The sequence below is a fragment of the Aspergillus karnatakaensis genome (assembly GCF_047715665.1).
Source record: "Aspergillus karnatakaensis strain CBS 102800 unplaced genomic scaffold BJY04scaffold_41, whole genome shotgun sequence".
Lineage (NCBI taxonomy): Eukaryota > Fungi > Ascomycota > Eurotiomycetes > Eurotiales > Aspergillaceae > Aspergillus > Aspergillus karnatakaensis.
Genome location: NW_027395753.1, coordinates 168,231 through 190,687, shown reverse-complemented (window position 1 = coordinate 190,687; position 22,457 = coordinate 168,231). Strand labels below are relative to the sequence as shown.

Below are 22,457 nucleotides of genomic sequence, written 5' to 3'. Positions count from 1 at the left end.
AGGTGAACGTTGGCTTCATCAAGAGCTATATGCCAAGATAGCAATATCGATGTTGGTAATGAAGGGGGTGGTTGGGGACAGGGTCTGTTGGGTGACGGGTTGTTCTGGGTTTTTGGTTGTCGCTTGGGTTTCTAGCTCTTTGTTGTGTTCGTGTAGGGGTTGGTGGGCTATCTACAACAAGTTCGATATGGCGGGCTTATAACAATCAAAGATGTAGTGATTGCTCGGCTCAACGAACTAAGAAGACCAAGTTTGGCAGGTACAAGACAACAGGTTTCAGTTAAGAGGTAGATGAATAAACTTACGATCTATATGCTACACCACACTTTACGAATGGACACTCATTCAAATCCGAACTCATCCATTCAGGAGTAGGTACGGTAAATAAGCAACAGACATGGAGACTATATGCAAGCTTGATGCGAAAGAAAAAAAGTAAAAAAGAAAAGACAGAACCAAACCAATGCCTATGCCTTCTAACCCAGTCTTGCGCATTCAAGTCAAGTCAAACATGAAACATAACAAGTGGAATTCATCATACATATCAAAAAATCTGGGTCAGAAGTAATAATAGAAAGTAGAGGAAGAAAGGGGGATAAGACGCTTTGAGACGACGGGATATTTTAGAAAAAGTAGTTTCGCAATTGCGTCCAAAAGGAGGAAGTAGAGGGGGTGGAATTTTCAGAGATTCAGCTTGATCCGAGGTAGCGGAGCACGGCCTCCTTCTCTTCAACGGGGAGGAAGCTGAGGGCTTGTTGAATACCCTTGAGACCGCTCTCGCGGTTGGCGAAGAGGATGTCGGAGATCTGGGTAGCAACGGCTTGAGACTTGAGGGTCTCGATCTTCTCCTGAATGGTCTCCTTGTTCTCCTCGTACCAGGCGGCGACGCGACGGTCGTCACCCTCGAGCTCCTCCTCGAGGAAGGGTGTCCATGAGTGCAAAGTGCGGAGGTGTGCGGCGCGGGGAGAGTCGTTGGCGGGTGTATCGGTGGGTTCCTGGGCGAGGGCTCCGCTGCCTTCAACGGGCACGGGAGAGGGTGCAGCGCGGAGCATACGCTTGACGATGTACTCCTCGCTAATACGGCGGCGCACGCGCCAGTAGAAGAAGCGACGAGCGTTCTTCCATGTGAGGGCCTGGCGAATGGTGTTCTTGGCTTGCATACGGCCGGCACGGTCGTGGAGGTCAGCGAACTGCAGAGCAATCTGCATGTAGACGGGCAGAAGCTGCTCTTCACGGGCAGCCATCTTGTCCTTAATCTCAGAAAGCTTCTCCTTGCTGATGTCCTTCTGCTGAGCAGCGCGGCGGAGTTCGCCGTAAGTCGGGTCCAAGCGAGCCATGGTCTCCAACTGCTTCTCACGGCGGAACTTGATGTTGACAATACCCTCGGGCTCCAGAACACCACCACGAGCCTCCTCGTCAGCGTACATCTCCATCTGATCGGGGTTGATGGTAGGATCGACGACGACCTGGTTTGAAAGTTAGCATGTAGTTCAAGAAGGCAAAATAAATGTGAATGCTTACCCAAGATCCACCACGGAGTTCACCGAAAGGAGGAATGTAGACGAAGATAGGCTGCTCGTACTTGACGAGAGCATCGACAATGTAGGAACCGTACTTGAGAACCTCGTTGAACATGTCGCGCTGACCACCAGAGAAACCTCTCCAGTTGGCCAAGATCATGACAGGCAGCTGCTCACCGTTGTTGAAGTCACGGAGGGCCTGGGCAGTCTTGAAGGAGGAGTTGGGGTACCAGACACCACCGGCTTCCTGGGTGATCATTTCCATGGAGTCGGGGTTAGCAGGGTCGGCAGGAGTAACATTCTCAACGGAGCGAGTCTCGACAGCAATGACACCCATGGGGATACCACCAAGTCTAGCACGACCGACAACAACGGTACGAGCCCATCCACCAAGGGACTCCTCGAAGGAGCCGGCATCGAAGAGACCAGGGAGGAAGCCTTCCTCGTCCTCCTTACCGGCAATGAGCCAACGAACATCGTAGGCCTGCTTGGCGGGAGGGTAATAAGCGATGTCGCGATCCCAGGTGTCGGAGAAGGGACGGATGGGCGGAAGAGCACCACGTCTCTCGGGAACGAAGGAAAGCCAGTCGACAATCTTGGAAACACCGTCAAAGTCGTTGTCAGCAGTCATGTGCGAGACGCCGTTCTTGTACATGATCTGGGTACCACCAAGCTGCAAGTTGGAGGTGTAGACCTCACGACCGAGCAGTTTGTTGATGGCAGGCGCACCAGTGAGAATGATGGGCTGGCCCTCGACCTGGATAGCACGCTGTCCGAGACGGACAAGGTAGGCACCGATACCAACAGAACGGCAGGTAACGAGAGTGATGGTGAAGATGTCTTCGTAGGCACGAGAAGTGGCACCAGCAATGAGACCAGAGCCCTTGAGACACTCAACACCGAGACCGTCCTTAGCGCCGATGATGGTGGTGATCTTGTGGCGATCTTCACCCTCATCGTGAATCAACTCGGTGATGACTTCCTTCTTTTTGCTGGCGTCGAACTTCTCCTTAACCTCGGGGGTAAGGTAGAGGTACTTGAAGCCTGCCTCAGGCTTGGCGGGATCGTTCCAGGCGACAGAGAAGTACGGGATCAACTCATCAGCCATGCCGATACGAGCACCAGAGTTGGCAGACAGGTAGATGCGGGGAATGCCGAGCTTCCTGGCCAATTCAGTACACTTGTGGAAGAACTTGTCTTCCAAAGGACCGAAGGAACCGATCTGGAAGGTGATATCATTGGCAACAATGATGAAACGTCTGCCGGCAGGGTACTCAGGAGTGCGAGCAGTGACGATCCAACCAACCATACCGTGAGTGTTGGTACCAGGTCCGCGGGAGATCTCCACCAGGTTGTCGGTGTCGTCGAGAACAAGCTCGCTGAACTCCATGCACTCACCCATAGGGGGGCGGCGCTCAGCCAAGCTAGGGACCTTCTCGATAGCCTTGGTCCAGGAGTTCTGGAAGGCTTCACGGAAGAGCTCTGGGAAATCGTACACGTACTGTGTGCCCATGACGTGAGCCTTGTAGCGCTTAGGCTGCAGCCACTCCTTGGTAGGGTAAGGAGTTGAAACGGCGCGCAAGTGGTTGGAGCCAAGCTTGTTGCTACCACCAATGCTGTGCAGGAGCCACTCGCCCTTCTCAGACTTCTTCTCGACGTACAGCTCAACCTGGATGATGTATCCAACGGTATTGCTGATGATGACACGGAGAGGATACGGCATTCCAGTAACGGGATCGGTGCACAGGATGCGAATCTCAGCACCTGTGACACGGAGACGCCAGAGACGCAGACCGAAGCGGTCCAAGAAACCAGCCAACGCCTCCTCAACATCCTTGGGCTGGAGGTTGAAGACAGGGGAGAAGTTGATGAAGATGTGGTTGAGATCGGAGTTGTTGTTGCCGATAACCTCAAGAGCATCCAGAATGTCGTTCATCAAGCGATCAGCCTCGGAGGTAAGGTACTCGGCAGTGGGGATATCGTCACGGAGACGACCGGGACGCACGACGGCGCGCACGAAGTACCTCTTGTCCAGGGCCTTGTCGTTCTCAGGACCCTTGCCAATGGCCTCGTAAACGTGGATGTTCCTGTTTTCCGTGAACACCGGCTTGATCTTGAACTTGGAAAGGCGGTTAAGCTCGAGCTGGAAGGCCAAGGCAGGCTCGCTGTGACGGATACTCTCATCCTCCTCGTAAGCGGGGCCACGGAAGGTGTAGTAGCTAGGGTAGACACCGTTCCGGCCACAGATGAATGTGACACGACGGATGCGGCGAGAGAGCATCTCCTCCTTGAAACCAGAGAGCAGCTTGTTGATCTGAGTAACAATCTGGGCGTCATCGAGGTCTTCAATGTCGCGGACAGCAACGTTGAGGACACCAGTCAGCTCAGCACTATCGTTCTCGGCGCGAGTGCCAGGGCGTCGCTTGGCCTCAAGAGAGGCAATGAGCCCGGGGTTCTTAGCTCCAGCCTTGGGGAACACTTCCAAAGCCCTAGCGAGGTGCTCCTCAGCATCCTCAAGGTACTCCACAGGGAGAATAACACCCTTGTTTGGTGTCTCGTTGGAACCATCGCCAAGCAAAGTGGACATGTCACTGATGGAGTTGAGTCTCTTGAAGGGATTAGACTCAGTAGTGGGGGTGCTGGGGGTGGATGGCTGAGTGACGGAGGTCAAAGAGCCAAACTCAGGCTGACCCAGCTTACCCATGGTGTAATCCCACGAGAGGTACGGCAGTTCGCTCTGGGAGTAGTACTGGATATCCTTGATGGTGTAGGCACGGTAAGCGCGGCGCACGTAAACCTCAAGAGCGGCCAAGGTGACCCAAGCGTCCTTGTGAACGAAGAAGCGGGGCAGGACGTCGAAGACGGTGTACTTGGAGTCGACAACCTCCTTAAGAGCACCAAGATCGGGCTCACGGTGGTTCCAGCCAGTCTCACCGTACTGAGACTCAGCAACGGAAGAACGGAGGATGAGCTCCATCTGGGAAAGACGCTCCTCGAGAGAAGGCAGAGCACACTGGATAAGGACCTCACGAGCCTTGAGAGTGACCTTGGCAGCAGCACGAGACTCAATCTCGGTCAGCCTCTTCAGGACCGGCTTGAAGTAGGTACCGACGTTGGCCATGTCGGGCTGGTTAGGACGGTAGATCGCGAGAATGGCGAGGATCAAATCATTCTTAGCACCAATGCGGCTGTGGGACAGAGCAAGCTGCACAATGGTGGAAACATCGTCCTTGTGGACCTCACGGAGAGCGAGGATACCATCTTCATAGCGAGACTTGGGGCCAGAGAACAGCTTCTCGACGGCAACGTACTGCTCAAGAAGACCAGCAAAGACGTTGTACTCGTGCACCTTCAGACCTTCAAGGTAGCTGTTGATGACCTGCACCAGAGGAAGGAGGGTAGTCTTCAGGATCTCAGCATCGGCAGGGTTGACATTCTCCTCGATGAATCGGACCATGGTCTTCTGCAGCTGCTTGGCGGGGAATTCAGACTTGCGGGCGCGGGCGCGATCAACGATGTTCTGCAATTGAGCGTCGAGCTTCTGAGGCATGCGAGAGTGGAGGGCAGAGGACTGGGCGTTCCACTCGCTATAGGGCAACTCAGGGTCACGAAGAACAGTAATGAGCTCCTTGAGGGTGCTGTTCATGATGACTTGGTTATCGTAACCCTTCAAGATGTTCTCCAGAATGCTATGCAGAAGGAAGAAACGTTGAGCGGGCTTGTTACCCAAGATCTGAGGGGGGCCGATATCAGGAAGTTGCTGGGTGAATGGCTGAGCATGCTTGACACGGGATGGGTCATCAAGGGCGAGGATACCGAGGATATCACCAGCCTCAAGGGTGGCACCGGGCTGCTTGATAAGCTGGACGATACCATCCTCTGACGCAATCAAGGGCATGTACATCTTCATGACTTCAACTTCAGCGAAGGCCTGGCCAGCGCGAACGTGCTCGCCATTCTCGACAGTGAACTTCACCAACTTTCCGGGCGAAGGAGTACGAAGCTGAGTAGGGTCGTTCTCCTGCTCGAGCAAGCAGGTCTTGCCATCGACGCTGAGACGGATAGCGGCAGTCTCCTCCTTCCAGTAGACGTTGTGACTGCGACCGTTCAGAAGGACAAGGAGTCCACCGTCGGCCAAGGCACGGACACCAACTGAGCACCTGGAGCCGTTAATGAAGAGATGGTAGCTATCAGCGCCAGCGCGGGTGGCAGTGAACTTGTACCGCTTGCCCTCGTAGATGAAATCAACAGGGAAAACGGTCTTCAGGACATCCTTGGACGGGACCTGACCCTTTTCAATACCCTTGCGATACTCCTCAAGGCGAGCCTCGCTAGCCTGGTGGGCCTTGGTGACAGCACCACAGAGAACAGCAATGGTCGTATCAGGGCGCTCAGCAGTCAGCTTGTTGGAGATCAGCTGATCCAGCCAGCCGGTGGTGATTTTGTTCTCCTCGAAAGCAGGGGTCTCCAGGAGTTTGATGAGGTACTCAATGGTTGTTCGGAAATCACCACGAATGCTCAATTCCTTCAACGCAACGACCATGTGCTTTCGGGAGGCGGATCGATTCTCACCGTAGGCGAAAATGTGACCAAACTGACTGTCGGAGAAGTTGTGAATACCACCAGCAGTACCGACGGAGAAATAACCCCAAACATTGGACGAACTCCTGAAGTTCAACTCGTGCATAGTTCCACTAGAAGGCTTGAATCCCTCACCGGGATCTTCAGAGGTGATACGGCAAGCCGTGGTGTGTCCCTTGGGCTGGGGGCGGCGCTGAGTCTGGAAGCTTTCTTCGCTGGAGAAGTCAAAGTCGATCACTGATGAGGTGTTGACGTCGACGCCGTACAGCAGACGGATGTCACGAATGCGGTGCAGAGGAATACCCATAGCAATCTGAAGCTGGGCAGCCGGCAAGTTAACTCCAGTCACCATCTCGGTGGTGGGATGCTCGACCTGCAGACGAGGGTTCAACTCCAAGAAGTAGAACTTGTCATCGGCGTGAGAGTACAGGTATTCAACTGTACCAGCTGAAACGTAGCCGACCAGCTTACCCAAGCTCACAGCCGCACGCTCCATAGCCTGGAAAGTTGTGGGGTTCGCGATTGTGACAGGCGCCTCCTCGATAATCTTCTGGTGTCGCCGTTGCACGGAACAATCACGGCCGAAGAGCGAAATGTTGTTACCGTACTGATCAGCCAGCAGCTGGACTTCCAAGTGACGGGCATTGCCGGCAAGCTTCATGATGAAGATGGGCGATCCAGGAATTTCGTTGGCCGCAGCGTTGTACAGGGTGATGAATTCCTCTGCGTTTTCAACCTTACGGATACCTTTACCACCACCTCCCTCAGATGCCTTGATCATGACGGGGAAACCGATCTCCTTGGCCTTCTCAAGACCCTCTTCCGGGGAGAAAGTGCAACCCTTGCTGTAAACCTCGTCGGACACGGTAACGATGCCATTTTCATCAACCTTCACCTCATCAACACCTGTTCCAGACCACGGAATACACGGAACTTCGGCGTGTTGAGCCACGATCGTAGAGGAAATCTTATCACCGAGCGAGCGCATCGCAGAGGCGGGAGGACCAATGAAAATGATCTTCTTGGGAGAGGCAGCGAGAGATTCCGGTAACCGGGGGTTCTCAGAAGCGTGACCCCAACCCGCCCACACGGCGTGGACGTCCATCCGCTCGGCCACATCCACAATCAGCTCAACGTTGGCATAGTTGTTGTTATTCGTACCACCGGGGACCTGCAAGCGAAGATTTTAGCCTAATTGCCCAATCTGACACCCTTGATCGGCCATTTCCTACCTCGACATATTGATCAGCCATACGGATATAGTCTGCGTTCGCTGTGAGATCTTCTGGCGTTGCCATCACTGTGAATTGAATGGCACGCTCGTTGCCAAAGGTCTCGTAGGCCCATTTTCGGACGGATCGAATCTCCTTGACGGCCGCGATACCGTTGTTGGCGATCAGAACCTAGCAAGAGAGATTGAAATCAGCATTGTGTTGTCGTTGCCACCGCTGCTCACTCCTGCCGACAAAACTCACCGAAGTAATAACGGAGTGACCTTCATGTTGGGCGACAAAGTCCTTGACGCTACTTGGAGCAGCAGCGTCCAGGTGGTTGCCACCGATGAAATGTGAGGGTAAGTTGTGTTTGGCGGCTCTCGAGCTGCCGTGGCCGTTTGTTGCACCGTCGCCCATGATTGCAGATGTTGTTAATTATTATGTATTAAACGCTTCCCATGCGATATATACTGAAAAGGATGCCCCGCGTGACGTAGGGAGTCGGAAGGAAAATGTAAGAAAGTCGGCAAAAACAGCCCGGATATCCTGAGGTGAGAATCGGATAGAGTGGTCCAATTCGTGAAACAACCGGGGGGCGTGAAACAACCGGGGGAGGAGAGATGCGATAGGTCAAAAGTAAGCCCGTCCGGATCACAACTGCGGCTCTCTAGGAATTGAAGAGAGGAAAGAAGAGCCCAGATAAAGTCAATTAAGTAGGGAGAAGAGAAGCAACGAGGAGGCGTGCCGGATCGAGAGATCGATTCGAGAGGAAAAGCTGGCCGAAGGAACGTTAACGCTGGAACCACCCTCCCAAGAAAAAAAAAAAGCCAGCTCGCAGACCGAGTCGCAAACGGCTGAAGTAAGAGCGAGACAGGATTCAGCGGGAGACTTACCACCACCACTTGAAGCAGGCTGAGGATAGAAAGAAGATTGAATGAAGAGAAGAAGAAGAAAAAGGATATGAAGAAGAATTCTTCTTTTCTTTTTCACCCTGGGATTATGATACAGAGGAAAAGTGAGGGAAAAACACCGAAGCTCAAGTCAGGGACGTAATCTAGATACATAGGAGGTATTGAATCTTTCGGAGTCCGGCCACCAAGAATTCCCACCCCATTGTTGGGCGGCTTCCCACCACTTTTCCCGGCCCCATCAGTGCCCCAGATGCTTCCAGAAAGCTGCTGTTAGATTATTGTTAGAGTTGTATGTTTCCCATCTACATATGAACTATAAAATATAGATTCATCAGAGACCAGACTCTCTCCATAGTCCCCGAGTATTACTCCGGATGAGGGGCTAGAGTCGGTTCGTTGCTACAGGGCTGTAATTTGTTTCCACTCTGTAATTTTCCGATTGAATTGAAGCTGAGTTCAACGGTCTCTCAGGCTGGAAAAGGAACTCTACTATAGGTCAAGGATGCTCTATAACAAGCCATATCCTTATCACAGAGATCTCGTCATCAATTCTAAACATATCAAGTCCTCAGGGCTGAGTTATGTTGACCGGAGTATACCCTGTCAGCTGCATTCGGGCAATTTCCAACAACTCGGGGTTATTCAGTAGATAGATACCAGCCCTGGAGATAGGTATCCCACGCTCAACACGATCACTTCTTCTAATGAGTAAAATGAACATCCTCTCTATCTTCAGGTCATTAACATACACAAAACTGTTTCATAAATATCATACTCCTCCAGTAAATGATATCCGTGCTCCAAAGTCGCCCCTGTAAGCCCAATACAAGCCGTACCAAGTGCCGGTCAGGAACTAACTTCAAGCGGAAGCTGTTGGTACCGGTCAAGTATCCCACCAATCAGCAGCACCAGATTTGCACCTCACGTTGGGGGAATTGAGTCTTGGGAAATGATCGTCCTCAGCAAATCGAGGTCTCCTGAGGACTAGCCGTTTCTAGTCTAGTTGCTATATACACTCACTTAAGGCTGGGACAGACGGGTTCCTGATCCTGCGAGCCAGAAACACCACAGTGACACCACCATCATACAACCTGGATGTGTCGAGCAAGGGTTATGAAGAAGAGGGCTCTTTAGCGACCCTTCCCCTCCACCGGCACGGACTATAAATGGCCCCCATTCTCACCCAACGCCTTCTCGGCATCATACTCTGACTGTGTATCCTTGTCCTTTGCGAGACCGAGCTCTGGATTGGCTGCCTTAAGGGTCTGGTAGTGAGACTCGGCGGTCCACGCCCAAGGGGAGTCAGCCGCAAAAAGGAGATCGATTTCTTCCAGTGTTCGCTGACTGGACTCTGGGTAGAATGCCCACACTAAGAATGATGTCAGCAAGGCTGAAGATATATATAAACTATCCACGAGTCGACTTACCAATAGGGATGCTGATAACGTTGACGGCTCCGAATACGTACATGGTCTTTTCGCCTAGGGCGTCAAAGACATAGGGTAGGGCCAGGGTCAAGGATCTATTCCTGTCAGCATATGATAACTCATCGTTGAATCTGTTTGGAGCGAGAGACTCACCCGTTTCCAAGACTCCAGCCTACAACACCCCACGCGTTTCCCTTTGCACGGACCATGAGCGGGAAGATCTCAGCTGGGTATAGCCAAGGGACTGTGAGCCAGGTAGCACCAAACACAAATGTGTAAAGGTACACCATGGCAGTGGCAGCAATGCCCCATCCTTCTTTCCCGGAGCTAGCATCGAGACCAATGCGAGAGAATCCTCCAGCCAGAAACATGGCGAGCGCTTGACCTGCTGCCCCCCACCAAAGTGTCCAACGACGGCCGATCTGATCAAGCGTGAAGACACAGATCAAGGTTGCAAAGGTATAAAAGATGTTGTTCAGACCGGCGATCCACATGGACTTCTGAGAGCCGAAACCTGCGATCTTGAAGATTGCTGTACCGCATTAGTCCTCATAAGATAAGGGTGCATGGGCATGGGAATACATACTCGGCGCATACATCGTGACACCAGCAATCCCGGTCCAACTCTGGATAATCTGCAACCAGATAACAAGCTGCACCCTTCTCGCAATATGCAACTCCTTCGAACCAACCCCAAACAACATATGAAAGTATGTCGCTTTCTTCGCCGTGCTGCGCTCCAACTCAATAACAGCCTCAATCTCATTCACCTCCCCCTCAACCAGCACCATGTTATCCTCACCCCTCAACCGACTAAGCACGTAATGCGCTTCCTCCCGTCTCCCAGCCCTACAAAGCCACCTGGGCGACTCCGGAAAAAACCAACACCCTCCCAGCAGGAGTATGAGCATAACAACCTGAAACGCAATGGGGAACCGCCATTGAAACTCCGAGCGCCCATCATCAATGAAACTCAACCCAAAACCCAGCCAGTACGCCACAACGACGCCAAAGATATTGAGCGTAAACTCGATCGCAATGAATTGACCTCGAGAATGGTACTCTGCTACCTCAGAGCCATAGACAGGGACAATAGCGTTTAGAATTCCGGTCCCAATACCATTGACAAGCCGCGCGCAGATGATCCATTCAGGGTTCTTAGCTGTGCATTGGAGGAGGGCGCCGAGGATACCCCAGACCGAACCGATAGCGAAGGACTTGATCCGCCCGAATCTGTCGCCGACTGAGCCGCCAATAAAGCAGCCGACTAGCGTGCCGAGGTAGTAGACTGAGGTTATACCGCCTTGGAGGAGGGTCGCTGAGGCGTGCTTGTCAGTAGGATGCATATATAGAGGCCAGGGGACGGACCGGTAACAACAGCCTCCCCATTCTCCATATACCCCAAACCCATGACCTCAAGGTAAGACCGAGAGCCATTCACACCACCCATCATTCCTTGATCATAACCTACACCGCGCGTAAGGTCAGCAAAGTAGTCCCTGGAGACGTGGTAGCACGCAAGCCACATACCAAAGAAGAAAATCGCCAGTCCAGCTAGGCAGTTGACAGCAGCCAAAAGCCGTCCCTTCTGCAGGTGGGCGGTGACCTTCCATTTTGCGCGCTCGTCGGTATTCATCTTATCTCTTGTGTCTTGATTGTCGCGAGCTGGAGGTATGCAACGCAGACTTCCATCTCAACAAACCTCGAGGACGATCAGGGTATAAATACCTTTAGAGCCACAGGAACGAGGAGCGGGCGCTCAGGCCATCAGGCCATGCGGCTACCCCATGGGGTCGCAGACTTGAAGTGGAACTTGGAAGCGGCCCGGAGGATGATGCTCAAGCTAAGGGGAGCTCGTGTCGAGGGCATACCGAAGGACAACCCGAAAAGTGATAAGTAGACAGCCACTGAACTTCCGTAGAGAGATGTGTACATCCAATTATCAGCTTTGGGTCAACTAGTGCCTGAAGCAACCCTAATGATTTCGGTCTGGGTTTGTGGAAGATGATTGTTGCGGGAACGCTGGTGGTTGTGGTTCCTGATGCGTCCAACCTATTTACCTAAGAAGAAAGGGATCAGCGCGGTGCCGTCTCGAGACATACTTTGAGCAGTCATGCCTCGAGACGATGATCAAGCAACATGCAGCCGGAAGTATGCCCGACAGAGAGACTAATTAATGGCTTGCATGCCCGCGTTCTTAATTCCGAGGAAGCACGATATTGGGTTGAGGTTGCGAAATTCTGCGGAGTTGGTACATGGTCATAAAGCATGCCAAGCCTATTTGTACTTATATGGTGCTCACAATACGTATTTAGTAGATGATCAATTTCAAAGTCACTGGGTATTATAACGCCTAAGACAACGATACACAGGACCAAAGGTACAACCAAAAGAAAAATGAATGTGCTGTGACACAGCTTGGACGCCGATGGGACCAGTATCTATCAAGAATCCACTCTGAAGATTCCAGTCCCCGGCAAAAGATGACGATGCCACCCCTTCAAATACAAGTCTCGGACTGTACAGACGCGTGGTGGAGATATGATAACAAGCCCAGTCTATAAGCACCTAGATGAAGAACCTTTCCAACATACTCCGAGACTGGCCAGTAACACCATGAACCCTAGCAAAGTGAAGCCAGCGTAAACAGAAGGAGGATTGCGAGAACATCGGTTCATGTACTGAACGGTCAATTGTTGATTGAAGTGTGCTTGCCGATAGATGGCGTGAAATCGCAAAAGTCTAGAATGTCTCGCCCAGATCGGTAGTTTTCGGCTTTGGTTTGGGCGGGCCCATTGTATTTTCCCGACGCAGGGTTCGAGGTGCTGGGATACCTGAAACTGGGATTCCTGAAACGCCGCTAGTGGCTCGTTTCTTGAGGCCAGTTGGAGTGGAGAATGACGGCAAACGGCTAGGACGAGCGTCGCTGATTTTCGCACGTGTAGACATCTGCTCCGCCAAATCTTGATCGTCATCTTCGTCAATAAAAGACATATTGTTGATCGGGGTAGACTGTCCAGCAGGGTTGCTAAGCGACGAGCGCGGTCGGCGGCTTTCAGTGGTAGGATTGGTGGAATAGTGGCCTAATGGAGTTTTCGTACGACTCTGACGACTCTCCGGGCGGTTCGAAGGGGTTACACTAGGATGTGTGCTATGACTGAAAGAACTAGAGAAGCTCGTGCGGCTGCTCGGACGGCTGTCGCCTTGAGTTCTAGTTCCGTATGATGGACGGCTGGATGTGACATATGAAGGAGTTCCGTCTCCTTCGCGAAGAGACGAGCTGAAGCTGCTGCCGCTCAATCGTTTGCGGGGATCGCGGCGCATTGAAAGTGTTGATGCAACAGGGCTATCGCCAATCACGGAATTTGCACGAGAAGAGGCCCTGGAGGCAGTCTCGGACGGTGGAGGGAGCTTCGACTTGGCAGACTGAACCCTCTCTTCCAGCTTCTGCATCTTGCCAATAAGACCACGGATTTGGTACAGCGATCCAGATTTTGGTATTCCAGATGGGCGATTTGCAACATTATTGTTGTTATTGGTGTTATTGGTGTTGGCTGGTTTCGATACGCTAGGTCGGGAAGTGATTGAAGGCGTTGAGCGGCCATTGCTGAAGGCGAAAGAGGTGGCACGAGTGTGCGTCGAGAAACGCTGGGGCCGATTGCCATACAACGATCGACTGAATGATTCCGGTGCTGCGGCCTTTTGAAGGGGGAAACCGGGGGTTGCATTTAGCGACTTGCGCATACTGCTTGATGTTTCGGACATAGGGGGTGATGGCGGTGTGGCAGCGGCAGAGGCGAGAGTGAGCGATAGCTTGGTAGGCGGCGTGGTAAACAGTGGCGAAGATACAGTCGATGCTCCCGGCGAACGGTCGAATATTTCGGGAGTATTCGGTGTCGATGGACTGCGACCCAAGGGTGCAGGGCGACGACGTCTTCCACCACCATTCCGCAACCTCTCCTGAACAATCTCGGTCTCGATCTTCAAGTCGTTCAACTCATCTCGAAGTCGCTGGTTTTCTATGCGCAGATCTTCCCGCTCCTGTTCGCCAACCTTCACCTCTTCCTCCAGAAGCACTCCCCTCTCGATCGCCATATTGAACTTGGACTCCATGTCCTCCAGGGACGAAGTTGTGTGGCGGGCTTGACGTTCGTAGTCATCATTCGCAACTTCAGTGTCTCGCAGCCTCAGGGTGAGTGTCCGATTCGTATCCCGCAGGGATGTGATCTCCTTCTGTAAGGTGTTTTGGGCGGCGCTGGCTTCCGACTTGGACTGCTTGTATTTGGACTAGGAGAGGAAAACATCAGCTGGGGAAAAGACAAAGGTGGTATGTGTTTCTCACCTTCCATTCGTCCACCTCATATCTCAAATTGTCCACCTTCTCCTTCAGCTGCCGCTCGCGCTTCTCCGATGCCTCAATTTCCTTCTCTAGCTCCGCCTCCAGTTCGCGACTCGAGGCCTGAAAATCGGCCAGTTCGGATTCAAGCTGCTCATACTGGGCTTTGTAGTGTGCAAGCTGATCCGATCGGGAACTAGATCCATTCGTGCGGGCTGAGGAAGGCTCATCGGCGGAAGGCATTATGCCCACACCAGACGATGCTGGTGTAGGGGGCGCACGTTCCAGGGGTCCACGTCAGAGAGTTACTGATGGCGGCACGATAGATGATTCGGTAGAGTTTTGCAAGACTTTATAGTACCGAAGCTAGCAAGGACCGAGCGAAACCATGTACACCGTATCCGATGTGTTGAAACTTGAGAGGATGGGTAACGGGGAGGTTGGGTGGAGGGGCCGAGGCGGTGTCGCAGGAAACGGGGATCGCGACGCAAACGTTCACAAGGCGAAATAGGAGGTGGCGAATCAAGTCGAACACAGACGAAGAGAAAGCGACCCCGAATTGACTTACCTTGAGCGCACCCCTCGCAGAGGGCTGGCGGTGGTCGTGGTCGAAAAGTAGTTGGTGGAGGGGGATTGTTGACGATGTTGGGGCACAGGAGATGTGATAACCTGGGCCTGGGAACCATGTGGATGCGCTGTGACCACGGGAACAACAACATGGAGCCTAACCGTTTGCGGTTTGCTGGCGGTGTCCATGGCGATCTCCTAAGCCTAGTCGGTTTAGTTCATTCATTCTTGTAATCTTAGGCATCAAGTGCGTGGAAGTACGTCAGTGTAGAGGATCTCGAGACAAGGTCATAATGGAAGCCATGGGAGCTTACAAGCCTTTTTGCTTGGGAGAGAGACACTCAGACACACCATCTCCATGCAGGGTTTATCCTCCAGAGGCCTAGACTACTAGATCGTCAATCAGGTACCATACTTAAGGGGCTAAGCGAGGGATGAAAGCGAATAACGCTGTTGCAACTGCTGCCGAAGTATATATTTGTCCGCAGCCTGTAGATACGGAGGATTGTTTTGGGAAAGAGAACTACCACTTACTAGCTACTAGTTACGTCTAACCACATGAAACTTGAAGATTTCTAGCATCCATATTGCAAGGTCAATGGAAGCCGGGTCATTTCATATTGAGGTATCCTTTGTGGCATTGAAGTTTCTAGTTAACTACAGTACTCTGGCATTTACTGAGAGACAAGACGAAAGAAGTGCTTGGAAATAGAACACGCTGGTATTGCCACAAAAACTGTGGCTGTTGTCGGCAAGCCACGGCCCATCACGTGATTCCCACTGAGCACACACTGCTGCTGCCTCACTCACTCCAGCCTCGCGCAGGCACTTGCGACAATGTCTTATGCTGGCCGAATTGTCCTTCGGACTGATTCATAAGTCCGTGGTCTACAACAATAGTGTTGTAATCTTATTATTCTCGAGGATCTGGTGAGTACTGCTGTGTTTGATCGACCGCCTCAATCTCGAAGCTCTGGCCCACCTCTCTGCCAGCTGTCGCTGCTATAACCACGCACGAGATGATCTTGGGTTTCCTTCGTTTTTTTTGGGCACTGCTGCCACGCACTTATCAAGCCCAGCCCTGAACCATTGGATCGAGCTTTGTTTTTGTGCCTGAACAGAGACATTTCCTGTACTTTGACGGAATGGCTGTTTCGACGTTACTGACTCGTGTGGCAGAGGTCAACTCTATCCTGGGAGGTAGACCCATCTATCGCCATGGCAGACCCCACCGATTTGAATCTGGATGCGCCTAGCGATCTTCAAGACATTCCGGAGATGTCAATGCAACTTATTCCTCCGCCAGAAGGAACCTTCCCTGACAAGTAAGCCTCGCCTTGCTTCTTCCTGAACCTGAAGTGCTTATATTGCTGCCCAGAGCATCACTCCTCGCTTCCGTGCAAGCGCACGCAAAAGCCCATGGCTACAACGTGGTAGTCAAGTCATCTAGCACACCTACCGAGAAGAAACCTGGCCGCACAGCTAAAGTTTGGTTACGCTGTGATCGTGGCGGCCACTACCGTCCGCGAAATGGTCTCACTGAAGAAACGCGAAAGCGGAGACGAACCTCTCGCCTGATGGACTGTCCGTTCATGCTAGTTGCAGCTGGAACTCCTGGCATTTGGACGCTGACGGTCATGAATCCTACTCATAACCATGGTCCAATTCTCGAGAAGCCACGACAGGTCCCTCATCATAAGGTCCGGAAGGGCCAGATAGCTGCCGTACCGTATGACTGGCCACACGATGCCACTCTTACACCATATACAACTGCACTGGTTATTATCGACATGCAAAAGGACTGTCAGTATCCCTTGCACGAACCGAAGGTCCCTGCTAACGGATACAGTCTGCGCGCCTGGTGGATACATGGAGTACCAAGGCTACGATATATCGGGAGCGCAAGCCCTGATACCTAGGCTACAGCGGCTCTTGAACACATTCCGCTCTGCTGGCTTCCCAGTCTACCATACACGCGAAGGCCATCGCCCCGACCTTTCTACCCTTTCAAGCCGCGAAGCCTACCGATCACAGAACAACCCCTCTGGGCTAGGTATTGGTTCTCAAGGACCTCTAGGCCGTCTCCTCATCCGCGGTGAACTAGGCCATGACACAGTTGACGAACTGTATCCTCTCCCTGGCGAACCGGTCATCGATAAGCCGGGCAGAGGAGCATTTGCACACACAGATTTTGAGCTACTGCTCCGCAACAAGGGCGTGAAGAACCTTGTGATTGCGGGTGTGACGACAGACGTGTGCATATCCACCACAATGCGCGAGGCCAATGACCGAGGCTTCGACTGCGTTGTCTTAGAGGATGGCACGGCCGCCGCCGAGCTAGCTCTCCACGTGAACACGATAGAGTCGGTGAAAATGGAGGGAGGTATTTTCGGTGCGGTAGCCAAGCTCGACGATGTGGTGCACGCGGTGGAAAACTTCAAAGCCGTCACTGTGAAAAAACTGGCACCCCAGATGACCGGCTGATCTATTCTTATTTTCGAACAAGTAGTTCTTCTCGCAGTTTAGCGTCTCCGTCCGAATCAAGCAAAAGCAAAAACTATCAGGGTACTAAAAAACCCAACCTTGACACCAGAACACCTCGCCAAGTAAAGTAAATCAAATAAAATAGCCACTCCCACACTCCCACCCATCTTCACTCACAAACCACCAAGCACTCCATAAACCCAATTCACAATTCACAATTCACAGCCACTTCCTCCCCGCCGCCGCAACCTTCCCCCTAAAAACCCCACTCTTGATCTCCATCCCCCGTCGATAAAACGGACTCATCACCGTCTTCACATACCCCTCATACACCTCATTCATAAACTGCCGCACCGCCTCCTCCGTCTGCGGACTCGTCGGGTTCGCCGCAATCGAGCTACTCGACGTCCTCCCCGTGCCAGATCCCGACCCCCCAAACAATCCGGACCCACCAGAACTACTCAGCGACATACTCCCCGATATACCCGCGGCTCCAGACGGGAGGTTCGGCTGCGGCGGCTGATGCAGCAGCACGAAGCGCGTTCCGGAGGGGGTCAGGAATGCGGAGATGTAGGATGAGGCGGGCGGGTAGGTGTCTATGTGTTTTAGGTACCTGCATTATTGCATTATTGCTTGTTAGCTTCATCCCGAAGAAGAAAAGAAACCAAACTAGAAACAAGTCCACATTTCGCGAATCATTTACAGCAGCGCGGAAACAAAGGGGGTGAAACGTACATATTCCCACTCATCCACTGCGCCTCCTCAAGCATATCCAGACTCGAGTGGATGATGAACTGCGTCATGTAGGTGTTTTGGGCTGCGTCCGGGAAGCGGAAGCGGGCGATGCCGTCGCCGCCGGACTTGGAGGTGCCGAAGGCGATGTTGAAGAGGGGAACGTCTGTTGGGGAGAGGATGGTGAAGTAGTAGGACATTTTGGCTTGTTTTCTTTTGGCTCGTTTTCGGTGTATAGGGTAGCAATTGGGTCGGTAATAGTAAAGGAGACGCTGGAGGCCTAGGGTGAGTCGCAGGAGAGGAGGGGCGGAGCGGAGGGTATGAGAAATGTATTTACTCTGGCGGAGTTCGGGATCGGAGAACAGCGCGGAGATGAAGCTGCAGATGGTCATGTGGGGATAAGACCGTATCAGTCAATCACGTGCAGATCTCCAACAATATCATATCGCCAACTGACGTCGCAAAGCTCCAATTTCGATCCAATAAGCTCCGACTTCGAATTCAATTGCCCTCATTCACGCGCTCAGAAGAAGAGCCCAACACATCCGCGCAGCCATGCCGCCAGCACCCTCCTTCGGCCTTAGCCTCTCCAAAAAACCCACCCTCGGCAACGCCAGCCAGAAGCGCAAAAAGGCAATCTTCGACTCGGACTCGGACAACGAGAACGAGAACGAGAGTCGTTCCGGCGCAAACGAAACGGAAATCACAACGATAGGAGGACTCGACGACACATCAAATATTACCAAGGCAAAGGCATCAGGGGAAACAGACACGCGCCCTGCAAAGCGCAAAATCGTTCCTCTAGGGCAGGCGCCTAAACCGAAGATCAAGCCACTGAGCAAGGCGTCGATATTCGCAGATGAAGACGATGAAGATACTAATGCTAAGGCGAAGGCGGACGCAAGCGGGGGAGAGAAACTTAACTCCGATGGGAAGACAACATACGGGCTAAATGACCCCTCCAAGAGCGCGAATCCTGCGTTCACGAACCTGTCCGCCTTACATAGTAGCAAGAAACATGCCGCCGAAGCGCAAGACCTCGATCCCTCGATATACTCCTACGATGCCGTCTATGAATCCCTACACTCGAAACCCGCGAAGAAGGATCAGACTACCGCTGAGGGCGAAACTGTACCGAAATATATGACAAATCTCCTCCGCAGCGCAGAAATCCGCAAACGAGACCAGCTCCGCGCGCGGGATCGACTACTCGCGAAGGAAAGGGAAGCAGAAGGCGAAGAGTTCGATGATAAAGAGAAGTTCGTGACGAGCGCGTATAAAGCGCAGCAGGAGGAACTACGACGGGTTGAAGAGGAAGAAAAGAAGAGGGAGGAAGAGGAGGCGGAGCGGAAGAGGAAGAATGGCGGGAGCGGCATGGTTGGGTTTTATCGTGATTTGTTAAAGAGGGGGGAGGAGCAGCATGAGGCTGTCATGAAGGCTACTGATGAGGCGGCAAAGAAAATACAGGAGGGTGCGGGTGGTGAGGAGACGGTGGAGAAGACGGAGGAAGAGAAGAAATCTGAGGCGCAGATGGCGGCGGAGCTGAATGCGAAGGGAGCGCATATTGCTGTTAACGATGACGGGCAGGTTGTTGACAAGAGGCAGTTGTTGTCTGCTGGACTGAACGTCGCGCCGAAGCCGAAGACGGCTGCACCACCACCGGCACGGACAAAACCTGGGGCTGGTGCTGGTGCCAAATCATACCTGGATTCTCGACAAGGCGGAGGACGCGCTGGACAGCGTGCTCGGCAGACGGAGATGATCGCGCAGCAGCTCGAAGAACAAGAACGGCAACGCCAGGAAGAAGAGGCCGCGAAACAGAAGGAGATTGCGGAGCGCAGCCGCAGCCAGAAATCAGCGACGGAGGTCTCGAGTGCGCGCGAGCGGTACCTGGCGAGAAAGAAGGAGCGAGAAGCTGCTGCGAAGGGCTCGTAGCATTCTTGTCTTATGCTCAGTCTTGGAGTCATTGTAATATAGTCTATTAAGTGCATAACAGCGTGTGAATTCACAAACTATACTTGTAAATTGCAGGGTGTACTATTGCTGTGGTCCTTTGACTTTAGCCGGCTACTTATTACTCGCACATCGCTTAGAGGGCCAGGCTAATCTCTCTTCCAAGTCGATGCTATGCTTATCAGCACTCTCAACCTCGAGCAGCTAGTATTATTGCCAATTGGTGAAATCCGTGGTGTATACCTAGGTACATGCAGTCAAAGCAACCAACCAATTATAGAGCTCTATCTACTACCGAAACGGATGTATGTTGCTATAAATGTCTCAGAGGATCTTATATATAATCTGTGATGTATAACTTCATGATGCGCTTATCGTTAAAAACCCCGCCACGCAAGTGTCGAGTATGCAAAATGCAGGCCAAAAGTATTTATAGTACCCAATGCTTTATACCCAATACCCATAAACATAAACAAGTCAAACAATACCAAGCGTTTCATGACAGCATCAACTCGTCAACGCAAAGCTCAAACCCATCAAGCCCATCCCCCCAATCGCAAACCCAATTGCCATATTCCGATGATGCGTGAGCACCAATCCTTCAGTAAACAGCTGCAACCCTACCGACGTCATCACCCCCGCAGTAACTGCAAACATGCATCCGTATACAGCCCACGACGTCTCATCCTGCCCATCTCCAACGCCGCTACCAGCTTTCCTGGAGCCCCAGATCCAGAGTGCTGCTAGCGCTGCACCGGCTGGTTGACTGATACCGCCGAGGAGACTGGACCAGAACATGGCCCAACCGCGAGAGTTCAGAGCGAGGTAGAGGGGAAGGGCCATGGCGAAGCCTTCGCTGATGTTGTGGATGAAGAGCGCGAGGAAGACGGTCATGCCGAGTGTTGGGCTGGCGTGGTTTGTGGCGTAGGTGATGAAGCCCTCGGGAAGCTTGTGTAGAGCAATGGCAACGGATGTTTGGAGGCCAATTGACAGGAAGGCGTTTTGCGGCACGTGGTGGTGGTGTTGAGCATTCGAAGCCGGCTGCTTAGGCTGCTCGTCTGGCTCTGTTGGCGGCGAAGAGGGGCCATCCGCCAAGTCCGTTCCGGAAGCAGAGCTAGAAATGTCTGATATGTGTTGAGGAGCTGGAACATCCGTCTCGGAAGCATTGTCTGCGGTGATTGCTGGGCGGACGAGCGTTTTTGAGCATTCGTCACCACAAGCCTGCGAGAACCCGTAGCACGGCCCGTTCTCATCGCACTGAGCCTTTGCGCCCCCAATGAACCCACTCAAACGCCGCCCGAGGCGGGTTCGCCACGGTTCCGAACCCGGGCGAACACCCTGGTGCTCCGTCGGCAGAACCGCCGATGTAGACTTATGCGATCGAGTCAGCAGAGGAGTGCGCTCGGAAAACTCGTTGTGATGTTGATGACCCAGCGGAGGCTTTGCGGGCATGCCCCGTTCAAGATCGGAGCCGTCGCGGGGTGGAGCTTCGTGGGAGTGGGCACAATCCACCACATGCGAGGGTAAAAATTTGTGCATTAGCGCAGAGAGACCACGGATTCCAACGACACCAGCTATGAATAGACCGATAAGAGCGTATGCGGAGCGAGTGGGAGACCAGCCGGCTTTCATGAGATATTCGCGGGACGTGGGGAGCATGCTGTAGAGGGAGGTGAATAACTAAAGTTAAGGTTAGCCGAGTGAAACTCAATCAATTATCAGATTGCCTTACAATAACACCTGCACTGAGACACAGCGACGCCGATAGAAAGCCATTGTTGTGAACGATCTGAAAGTTACTTTGCGGCCAGTAGCGGCGGAGAAGAAGATCGACGCATATGACGGACGACCCCAGGACGCAGGCTGAAGCTGTTAGCGGAAAACAGAATGAACTTGGGGGGGTAACTTACCCACACCCGAAACGGCGCTCATCACCCAGCCCCGGAGGTCGTTTGAGGCAGCCATGAGAAAGTGTGATGGAGTTGGAGAAGGTGAAGCTGGAGAAAGAAGCTCACGAGAGTATGACGGTGATATTAGATAATCAGCCAGCCAGTATAGAGAACAAAGTGGACTCTCGAGGATCCAGAGATAGTGAACCCAGTGGGGACTTGAGGATCTGGGCTTCTCTTTTGATGATGATGATATCTCGACATTTTTGGGGATAGGGATGGTCTTTATTATAGGGCCGTGAGTACCTTGAGGATTAAGATTGAGTCCAAATGGGAAGATCTTCGCGGCCCGTTCTCCCCTCTCTCCTCTTGCTTTTTCACCATCTCCCATTCATGTCTTGGATCCTTTCAGGGTCCTCAATAGTCGCTTTATTTCAACGTCAGGCAATGTTTAATCATGATACGCAATGTGATGTTTCGCCTGAGAAGACAAACAATGCGGCCGCATCTTTCGCCTCTGACTCGCATCAGCCACTCATCCGCCTCAGATTTCAAAGCAAACATCGGCGTACCGCGGAGCCGTCGTCTTTGAAAAGATTCTCGTGAACTGGATTCAAGTTGAACTTGCGCGAGCCAACAAAGCGTGCCGGTGGTTGTACCTACGTACTCCTAAGGTGCCAGTCACCTGTTTCCAGATAGAATGCTCAACCAAGCTTGTTTATTTGCAATGAACCATGGAAGACTAGAGATGCCGATACTGAAGACTGGACGAGCTTACTATACCTTTGCAGTGAATCGCCATCATGGACTTCGCAAGTCGCATTCTTCTTTACTGGACGGCTA

The 22,457-nt window shown here is 52.5% G+C and overlaps 7 protein-coding genes across 7 annotated transcripts; 2 read left to right on the top strand and 5 right to left on the bottom strand.

The window, feature by feature from the left end:
* Positions 1-602: 602 nt before the first annotated feature.
* On the bottom strand, positions 603-7,876 carry BJY04DRAFT_104898 (acetyl-CoA carboxylase ACC1). Its single transcript, XM_073708001.1, has 4 exons — positions 7,577-7,876; positions 7,334-7,504; positions 1,522-7,272; positions 603-1,466 (listed from the first exon to the last, which is right to left on the bottom strand). Exons 1-4 carry the CDS (start codon positions 7,730-7,732, stop codon positions 690-692), a joined length of 6,855 nt encoding a protein of 2,284 aa, XP_073568824.1. The 5' UTR covers positions 7,733-7,876; the 3' UTR covers positions 603-689.
* A 1,510-nt stretch (positions 7,877-9,386) lies between these two features.
* BJY04DRAFT_208934 (major facilitator superfamily domain-containing protein) lies at positions 9,387-11,289 on the bottom strand (the record flags this gene model as incomplete). The annotated part of the gene is made up of 6 exons (XM_073714060.1): positions 9,387-9,595; positions 9,654-9,748; positions 9,807-10,150; positions 10,304-10,971; positions 11,022-11,120; positions 11,184-11,289. The coding sequence occupies 6 exons, from the start codon at positions 11,287-11,289 to the stop codon at positions 9,387-9,389; spliced, it is 1,521 nt and encodes a 506-aa protein (XP_073568823.1).
* A 647-nt stretch (positions 11,290-11,936) lies between these two features.
* Positions 11,937-14,627, bottom strand: nde1 (nuclear distribution protein NudE). The gene is made up of 2 exons (XM_073712087.1): positions 13,996-14,627; positions 11,937-13,940 (listed from the first exon to the last, which is right to left on the bottom strand). Exons 1-2 carry the CDS (start codon positions 14,230-14,232, stop codon positions 12,396-12,398), a joined length of 1,782 nt encoding a protein of 593 aa, XP_073568822.1. The 5' UTR covers positions 14,233-14,627; the 3' UTR covers positions 11,937-12,395.
* Positions 14,628-15,774: 1,147 nt separating this feature from the next.
* BJY04DRAFT_208932 (cysteine hydrolase family protein) lies at positions 15,775-17,040 on the top strand (the record flags this gene model as incomplete). Its single annotated transcript, XM_073714059.1, has 3 exons — positions 15,775-15,881; positions 15,935-16,359; positions 16,406-17,040. 3 exons carry the CDS (start codon positions 15,775-15,777, stop codon positions 17,038-17,040), a joined length of 1,167 nt encoding a protein of 388 aa, XP_073568821.1.
* A 109-nt stretch (positions 17,041-17,149) lies between these two features.
* On the bottom strand, positions 17,150-18,121 carry BJY04DRAFT_104863 (TRAPP subunit TRS20). The gene is made up of 2 exons (XM_073708000.1): positions 17,776-18,121; positions 17,150-17,653 (listed from the first exon to the last, which is right to left on the bottom strand). The coding sequence occupies exons 1-2, from the start codon at positions 17,970-17,972 to the stop codon at positions 17,260-17,262; spliced, it is 591 nt and encodes a 196-aa protein (XP_073568820.1). The 5' UTR covers positions 17,973-18,121; the 3' UTR covers positions 17,150-17,259.
* Positions 18,122-18,233: 112 nt separating this feature from the next.
* Positions 18,234-19,801, top strand: BJY04DRAFT_194563 (splicing regulator NSRP1-like domain-containing protein). Its single transcript, XM_073712086.1, has one exon. It carries the CDS (start codon positions 18,328-18,330, stop codon positions 19,705-19,707), a length of 1,380 nt encoding a protein of 459 aa, XP_073568819.1. The 5' UTR covers positions 18,234-18,327; the 3' UTR covers positions 19,708-19,801.
* Positions 19,802-20,232: 431 nt separating this feature from the next.
* Positions 20,233-21,690, bottom strand: BJY04DRAFT_208931 (Zn(2+) transporter ZRT3; the record flags this gene model as incomplete). Its single annotated transcript, XM_073714058.1, has 3 exons — positions 20,233-21,405; positions 21,458-21,588; positions 21,636-21,690. The coding sequence occupies 3 exons, from the start codon at positions 21,688-21,690 to the stop codon at positions 20,233-20,235; spliced, it is 1,359 nt and encodes a 452-aa protein (XP_073568818.1).
* Between the last annotated feature and the right edge of the window lie 767 nt (positions 21,691-22,457).

Bases quoted from the DNA above. Each gene is read 5' to 3' on its own strand.
- BJY04DRAFT_104898 (XM_073708001.1), bottom strand. From the start codon at position 7,732: ATGGGCGACGGTGCAACAAACGGCCACGGCAGCTCGAGAGCCGCCAAA. The intron at 7,505-7,576 runs GTGAGTTTTGTC...CTCTCTTGCTAG, and splicing joins GTCACTCCGTTATTACTTCG to GTTCTGATCGCCAACAACGG. The intron at 1,467-1,521 runs GTAAGCATTCAC...CTTTCAAACCAG, and splicing joins AACTCCGTGGTGGATCTTGG to GTCGTCGTCGATCCTACCAT.
- nde1 (XM_073712087.1), bottom strand. From the start codon at position 14,232: ATGCCTTCCGCCGATGAGCCTTCCTCAGCCCGCACGAATGGATCTAGT. The intron at 13,941-13,995 runs GTGAGAAACACA...TTCCTCTCCTAG, and splicing joins ATGAGGTGGACGAATGGAAG to TCCAAATACAAGCAGTCCAA.
- BJY04DRAFT_104863 (XM_073708000.1), bottom strand. From the start codon at position 17,972: ATGTCCTACTACTTCACCATCCTCTCCCCAACAGACGTTCCCCTCTTC. The intron at 17,654-17,775 runs GTACGTTTCACC...GCAATAATGCAG, and splicing joins CAGTGGATGAGTGGGAATAT to GTACCTAAAACACATAGACA.
- BJY04DRAFT_194563 (XM_073712086.1), top strand. From the start codon at position 18,328: ATGCCGCCAGCACCCTCCTTCGGCCTTAGCCTCTCCAAAAAACCCACC.